At 46.8% G+C, this 8,373-nt stretch overlaps 1 protein-coding gene across 1 annotated transcript; it reads left to right on the forward strand.

Annotated features, from left to right (window-relative positions):
* The first annotated feature begins 6 nt into the window (after nucleotides 1–6).
* DNAL4 (dynein axonemal light chain 4) lies at nucleotides 7–5,750 on the forward strand. The gene is made up of 3 exons (XM_025211308.1): nucleotides 7–193; nucleotides 2,242–2,325; nucleotides 3,750–5,750. Exons 1-3 carry the CDS (start codon nucleotides 122–124, stop codon nucleotides 3,912–3,914), a joined length of 321 nt encoding a protein of 106 aa, XP_025067093.1. The 5' UTR covers nucleotides 7–121; the 3' UTR covers nucleotides 3,915–5,750.
* Nucleotides 5,751–8,373: the final 2,623 nt, after the last annotated feature.

The raw sequence follows: 8,373 nt of genomic DNA on the forward strand, positions 1-8,373 counted from the left end.
GCTGAACCTGTGTTCTGCTTGATCCTGGAGAATTCCACCCCACTTAGTCTCCGGCACCACAGCACCTTGCTGGTACCAATCAAGCCCCTCCGCTCCTTCCCGGGGTCACAGTGGAAGGACTATGGCAGACACTGGGGAGGGAAAGAAGGAGGAGGCTGATTATAAAAGACTTCACAGCTTCCCACTGATCAGGGTAAGAAGAAGAGTGGGCATGTGTAAAAGTGTTGGGGCACAGGGATGGGAGGGTAATGTCTTTCCTTCCTACCTGCTCCCCACAAATCAGTATGCCCCTTGCTACTGAGCTGCAGCAAGAACAGAACTGTAGAATACCATTTCTGCCTGGAGCCCTACCCTCCTGCCATTTTTCCACTGTCCATCTCTCCTGTGACGCAGTTGAAAAGCAGTTTTCTTCCAGAGTTGGTCAGTGGGTCAGATACACAGCATGTTTACTCCATAGAAACCTGATTCTACTATGTAGTAAAAGTAGAATCAGCACATGACATGGATCTACTACATAGTAAATCATTCAAATCCAGGGTAAAACTGCCTATTGAAAAATGTGCAGAGGCTATACTGCATAAGAAAAATACTGCCCTTAGGGTATGGTCACACATATTTGGAGCCATTAACAAAGGGGAAGGGGGAGCTCTTGTTCTGAACCACATGGTAGCAGATCTGTTCTAACAGACACATGTGGATAAGGTGGGAGTGAAACAGTTGTAGTAGAAGAGCTCCAATTTCTAACACTGCTTCGTCCAAGGTTAAAGCAGGAGCAGTTTTGTTACAGTTGTATCGCTCCTGGCTTAGAAGCATAAAAAATTAGAGTTGGAAGGGACCTCAGGCGGTCATCTAGTCCAACTCCTTACTTAAAGTAGGACCATCCCCAACTAGATCATCCCAGCCAGGCCTTTAAAACCTCCAAGGATGGAGATTCCACCACCTCTCTGAGTAACCTGTTCCAGTCCTTCACCACCCTCCTATTGAGAAAGTTTTTCCTAATATCCAACCTAAACCTCCCTTGCTGCAACTTGAGACCATTGCTCCTTGTTCTGTCATCTGTCACCACTGAGAACAGTCTAGCTTCATTCTCTTTGTAACCCCCCTGCAGATAGTTGAAGGCTGCTATCAAATCCACATTAGTCTTTTCTTCAGCAAACTGGTTAAGTCAAGCTCCCTCAGCCTCTCATAAGTCATGTGCCCCAGCCCCCACCAAGCTGCCCTCCGCTGGACTCTCTCCAACTTGTCCACACCCTTTCTGTAGTCTGGGGGGGGGGGCAAAACTGGACATAGTACTCCAGATGTGGCATCACTGGTGCTGCTTAGAGGGGAATAGAGCTGCTGATCAGCAGCTCTTCTTTGGAAATGGCTCCAAATCTACATGTGTCACAGTCAGTTTCATCCCCAGGGAGCCAAACTGACTATCCTGCCACCTAGTGCCCAGGTACTGTAACAGCACCTACAGCAGGCAAGTGTCTTGAGCTCATCATGGGTCTGCTTACTACTGACTACATTTACTACAGAGTAATATACAAGAGAAATTACTCCATAAGTAATTGTCCCTGGGTCTGTACCCCATGTGGTGTCTTGTCAGTTAGCAAAGCCAAGCTGGGGTGGTACAAAGCAGTCCCTTTCTGACCTCACTCCCTCAGAGCTGACCTTATTGACTTCATAGCAGTCCTACCACATCCAAAGTGCTGTGCAGAGCTTGGAGGTTTTTTTCCTAGTTGAGAGAAGAGCCCAGAACAGGGGAAGTTCTGTGCAATTTAGATATCCCTATAGTGTTTATTGCAATTATTTAGTGTTTCTTACCACAGCGTGAGCATAAAGCACTGTGATCTGTAAGGAAAAATTAGGATACATATGCATGTCCTTAATTCCCCTTGGGGTAAGTAATCCCACATCATTACTTGCAAACTAAAACACTGAATCATCAAAATATCCAAAGGGAACAATGTGGTGTTGGCAGGGATGGACAAGAGGTGACATCACAAACTTCCATCTTTAATTTCTGTTGAGGCAGGGCTATCTTCAGGCTCTCACTTCTGAACATTTGAGATCCTGGAGGCAATGTTTCTGCCTCCACTGAGACAGAGTGTAGAGGAACTAGCATGCACGACTATTTGCATGACAACACAAGGGCACAGCAGTAGAATGATGGAGGGAAGAGTCCCTCCTGCTTATCTGCCCTTATCTCATGCCCAGCTCTTGTTCAGCTCTCTCTCATATGTTTGCTCTTCCCAGCACACAGACATGCCAGAGGAGATGCGTGTGGAGGCCATGGAACTGTGTGTCACCGCCTGTGAGAAATATGCCACCAACAATGAGGTAGCAACCACTTCCAAGGAGGTTGTTCTGTCTGACTCAACTGGTTTCAGACAGTGGCTCCATCCACAGGGAATACTCTGAGGCAAGATGGAGGGGAGGACAGAAAAGAGGTCAGATACTCTAGTCTTGAACTGTGTGCTCTGTGTCTGCATTGAGCAAAGGAAGAAAAGGAGTGGAGCAAAGTCAGAAATGACCAGATTTTCCAATTTGGTCCCCAGCGTCAGTTGAAACAACTGAAGGTCCTCACTGACTTACCTACTGCTTTCCTTGTCAGCCACAGGAAGCAAAAAGTAGCAGGTTTGCTATGCTTTCTGGCCATGCCCCTCCTGATTCTGGTTTGCACCCAGCAAACTTCGTCCCTACTCCCAAAATGACCTCTATATTGGGAGGCAGGGTTAAGGCTGGCATAGGGCTGTTGAAATAACTCTGTATCAGCTTGGAAGGTGCTGGAGGTATTTTCCAGGGTTAGCTCTACCAAAAGTTGGAAAGAGAGTTGAACATCTTCCTGCAGAGCGTAAATTAAAGTCTTCTGTATACCTTCTGACCCTTCAGAGGGATCCTATTGCAGCTGGGTTCCTCAGCCCACTAGGCCTTCAGTTTTCTGAGCAAAAGGGGTGATGACTTTGATCCACAGATTACATGCATGTGTTGGCATGCTAGGGGCTGAGATGTTCTACAACCTCCCTGAATTAATACACTTAGACCAGTGCATTCTTTTACCCTTGGCTCTCACATAAGCTCTGGATGATCAGCAGGGCACAGTCTGCTTGCTGCAACAGCTGTTTGATGCAGGAGTGAGCAAGAGGTTCACAGTAGGGAAGTCTTTGCTACCTGCCATTTGTCCCCAGGCAGGGTTTAAAAGTGCCCATCCCCTTACCACCTCTTTGGCCCCCTTGTCTAGCTGGGGTGCTGTTCTAGAAAACAGCTAATAGTCAGATGATGAAAGAACCAAAGAAAACCTCAGATGGTTATTTGAGGAGGCAGTTAAAGTCCAACCAATCCCAAGAGATGTGTTTTAGGATTTGCTTGGATGAAAAATAGATCCCTCAAAAATAACCAAGAGTAAGGATATAGTTATCTACTCAGCTTCACTCTGTTACTTAATAACTCCATTCATTTCAGCAGGTCAGTCCTGATTCAATTTGGGATAAGTGAGAGATATACCAGGCCCTCGGTACAAATCTTTCATTGGTTCTGCTGAATTTTAAGAAGTCTCCAGCAAAGCAATCTCTGACCCTTGCAGTGTCACTGTCTTGGTCTCAGCTTCTCTGCTATAACTGTCTCACCTGTTCTTCTCCACTGAAGCGGCCTATTAAAGAATGGGGAGAGCAGGGCTTTTATACACATGAACACCCTCCTCCCATCTTTTTCACATGCTGCTTTCCCTGCCTCCGCCTGGACTATTCTCTTTCTTTGTCCCTTAGAGTGCTGCCAAGATGATCAAGGAGACAATGGACAAGAAGTTTGGCTCCTCCTGGCATGTTGTGATTGGCGAGGGCTTTGGCTTTGAGATTACTCATGAAGTGAAGAACCTGCTGTACATGTTCTTTGGTGGCAGTCTGGCTGTTTGTGTCTGGAAGTGCTCTTGACATCCATGTTCATGTCACCACAAGGAATATTTTCATTCCCTTCCTGGGTTTTGTACTATCTTGAAGCAGGGCTTTATTTTTAATAGTAAAACTTTGAGAGTTGTTTTCATATTTACGTACCGGTTTACTAGGGTATGTATAATCCGTATGGTGTGTGTACATGTGTCAGTCTGCTGAGTTATCAAATCTTACTTCTTGGGGTCTCACAGTGATCTTGTATTTGGGTGTGGCTCTTCCAGAGAGGGTGAAGTTAGGCAAGGGGTTCTGGTGGGCTTGCAGTCTCATGAGACACAGTTTATGAAGCCATACATTAGAACTGGGAATGGGTGTGAAACAACAAAGAAAATAACCAGGCCATCCATCTGCTCTTCCCATCCTTCCATACTATTTTTCCTCTCCTCTGCAATCCTTCCTGCAGTATAGAATAGCTCTCATGACCAGTGTCTGTTCCTTCAGTGGCCATCAATGTTGACAGCATTTTTGGTGACCTCTTGGAACAGGTCCTATGTGGACTCCTCTCCCTTTTGTCCCAGGTAGTGCCGGGAGCTAATTCTGCCTTTCTGCACTTCTTTCCCACTTACTGGGAGAGGAACATGACAGCTGAGCTGCCTGGGTGTGAGAACAGAGTGAAGATATGGCAGTTCAAACCCAGCAGAAGGCTGTAGCCCAGATTGACCCCTCCTCTTTTCCACACCCACTGAGCACTGATATAGCTCTGAAACTTAGGCGGCTTGTGGCAAGTGGAGGAGTGGGTGAGAACACTGTACCAAATTTGGATTCATGCTTGAGAGGAACATAAGCTCTCAGGAGTGTCATGGGTGCCAGTGCTGTGTGTACTCTGTATCTGGCTTAGAGGCTCACAGTGGGGACAGGCCTCCATGTGACCTGCCTCTCTCAGACATCAGAGATTTAATGTACATTTGTACTTCAGTCCGTTCAGTCTGCTTCATCTTTTTAAAGCTCTGGGAAGTGTGTTAAGAGATGGAATGGACCTAATTGTATTTTACATATATGGCTTATTTATATGCATTTGGGAATTTTTTTTTTACAATAAAAAGAATGATGTCACTTGTGTTTGACATTTTCATTTCAGAATCCATCCAGGTGGGGAACATCAAGGCGAGGGTAGCCCTGATGTGATCGGGTAGGGTAAGTCAAGACCTCTGTTGCCAGTGGTGTTTTATCTCAGGGGTCAGGCTACGAATACCTTTTCACCTCAATCTTTGGACAGCCAAGTGACTTGCAGAGATAGGGAAAGGAGTTTTATCCTCTTTCATTTGGGTTCTGTACTGGTAAAAGGAGTTTGGTGCCCAGTGGAAGCTGCCAGATCAACAGTATTTGAAACTCAGGTCTTCTGTTTATCCTTGGAATAAAGAGCAGCAGCAAGGCAAGTGACCCTCTACCTTCTGCCCTCCACCAATCTTCCTCAGCCTTGGTCTTGGGGGCAGGGGGGAAGAAGTGGGGCACCTCCTTTAAAAAGGTCAGGTTTTGTGGCTCATTTGAACTTTGGACTCTTCTGAGAATGCCAACAAGTGGTACAGCCGGAACCAGTTCTTGCTTAAGTGCAAGGCCCCAAGCTTGTCCACATTTTAGTCCTTCCAGCCCTGCAGCCAGTACTGCCAACTGTGAATCTTATTGACTATTAAAAATGAATCCCTGTTTGTGCTTGTTTCTTAACCTCTGTTTGGGACTAGACTGCAAGTGCTAAGAGCAGAGACCATCCTTTTGTTGAATACCTGGAAAATTCTTGGCATATTGTGAGTCCTACTGTAAACAGCTAATTTAATAAAAATAAATTCTGGAGGATTTTGTAACTTGGATCATCTGTAGCAACCGGACCCCACATCCTACCCAGAGTTCCTACCCTTCAGATAGCAACTGAGTTTTACTCTCATGCTGATGTGCAACTGAGGACTGAGCAGAAAGGTTCCCTGAGCCAAGTACTCCTTTCTCATAAGTCAAACGAACTACTGTACTTTATGGCATCACATGTAGATACCCATCACTTCTTCAAATTAAAGGTTGCATTACTGAAAACGTGTCATAAACGATGGTCCCTGGATACAGGTGCTCAGTGGGAGCTAACTGGAAATTAGCTTTTTTTGATCTAAGCCTTTTCATCTCCTCAATGCCATATGCATTCCTTCAAGGCTAGAGAGTAAGGTAAGGCAAGGAGCTATGGAATGTCCTGCTTCTTGTGGATTTGGAGCATCTTGTACTACCACTGCGGTCTCTTCTATTGTATTTCTTTCATGTTAATGAACAGTTAACAGTCCTGTGTGTACACATATGCACCCTGGTCATGGGTACTCATGCAAGGGTCAGGCTGACCTGCAGAGACCATACTGAGAGGGACCTGTTTACCTCAGTAAACAGATCTTGGCCCCACTTCCAGTCTGTTATCTATCCAATGGTCATAGGGCCACAGCCGTGTCTCTATGACCTGCAAGTGCAATCAGCTGAAGTTGGCTGATCCCCAATCCTCTCATTAGGATTTAGTGATGGAAGATAAACCTTCCAATTTCCTAAAACACGTGCAGTTGGACATGGCAATTTCCCTTGCTCCCTATCATCTCTTTCTACAAGTACTTCTTTTTGCAGCTGGCTGTCTTGGACCTCACATGGTGCCTCCCCACTTTGGAACAGAACTTGCAGTCAGCTTCACAGTTTGTTGAAGTTTGTGCCTTGCAAAACCATAGTAGATCAGCTGGGGTACTCCACGCAAGAGGTCTATTGGCCTGGCGACTGATACAAGGGAGAAGAAAGGTCTTTCTTACTGTGACCTTGTGTTGTCACCATCATCCTACCAAAGAGTGGTGCCTGGATCCCAGGTAGGCAGGGAGGTGGAAGGTGTCATGATGGCATGGTCTGGTACCAACCAGAATGAATCTTCCTATCTACTCGCTGAGATGGGCCACCGAGCTTCAATATCCAGTGATAAACAGTGTGTCATCTGTGACTTGCTTTCCTGCTGCCTGAAAGGGGTGAAAAGACCACACAGGTCATGACCACCCACTTGGGACACCCACACCCCAGGTGGGACTTGGCTCCAGTGAGAAGGCAGGTGGGGAACGGGAGGGGGGAAAGGGATTGCTTTTCTGCAATAAATGTTGTGGCAAGTGGGAATGTGATTGCTTTTCTGCAATAAATGTTGTGGCAACAAGGTACATTGACAGGCTGCCAGCCGATAAGAGCTGGCTTTGAAGCTGTCCATCTCTTGCTCTCATTTCACTGCAGGCTCAGATCTGACTTGATGAAAAATCATTTGGTTAATATTTAATGCTGGCACTGAAGTGATGCAGGGCTGCGGGCACCCCACCCAGCCTACTTTCTGCTTCTGTCTGTGACACCAAATCAGCAAACTCACTAGGCATTTAAGGATTGCAAACTCCCCCAGAGCAGGTATCAGGCTCCTTATTTAGAGGACAGGCTCCAGCACAGGCAGTAGTGGCAATGAGCCTGGGTATGAGAGCATCATCCACAGACCAATCTCAAACTTGGCTTTGCGAGATGGGGAAGCATGAGGTATCCCCTTATAGTCTCTAGTACAGGAGAGGATAAAGAACCTTGAAACCTAATTTTGAGGCCTCACACCACTGAAACCACCTTGGCCATAAACCACTGAACGGCTAAGAAATTATAAACATTTGGTAAGCAGCAAGTTAAAGGCCTGGTATTTCATCCATAATCCCTTTGAGTCACTTGTTCACTATGACTAGGGACAGAGAGGTACCATCATCTTCCTTGTGGAAGGCTCCATATTCCCTCCCCAGTACTTGGCGTAGTGGGCCGCTCTCTGTCTCTTTCCTTCCACCAGAATGACTGCCCTCATAGCCAAACAAAAGGGAACGGACTCATTCCCTGCCGTTTGGCTATGAGGTCAGTCGTTCTGGTGGAAGGCTCTGTTCAGGTTACCCTAGAGCATGGATGCAATTAAAGGTTAATCACACTAACCCAGACAAAAGGGGAAATAAGACCTGTTCAGTTCCCATCATCAGCCATGTTATCGCTGCAATGCAAAGGAAAGAGAGTGAGCGTTGCTGGAATCTAGGGTGGAAGAAAGTGTCAGCTGGAGACAGTTACTAGGCAACCGTTGCACCATGGGACATGAGCAGCAGAGAACTCCTCCTTCTCTCAACAGCAGCTCCGTGTGTATGTGTGGGAGAGAGTGTGTGCGTGTCGGAGATGGTGTGCGACAGCACGTTGGAGGGACGTGTGAAAGGGACAGAGGTGCGACTGCATCGGAGGAGAGCCAGGATGTACGTGTCTGGCAGGGGTGTGTGTCCAAGAATGTACCCCTTTCTGCCATCCAACCCCCTCACCAGGGCTCAGGCTGGGTCTGTTGGCACTGAAGCTTTATATCCCATCCCCAGGCCTTGGAGCCAGACTTCCAAGTGAAAGGAGAATATGCGAGAGATCCAGAATCTCAGACTCCCATGTCCCAGAGCTGGTTTCTCAG

This window comes from Alligator sinensis, unplaced genomic scaffold, assembly GCF_000455745.1.
Source record: "Alligator sinensis unplaced genomic scaffold, ASM45574v1 scaffold215_2, whole genome shotgun sequence".
Classification (NCBI taxonomy): Eukaryota; Metazoa; Chordata; order Crocodylia; family Alligatoridae; genus Alligator; species Alligator sinensis.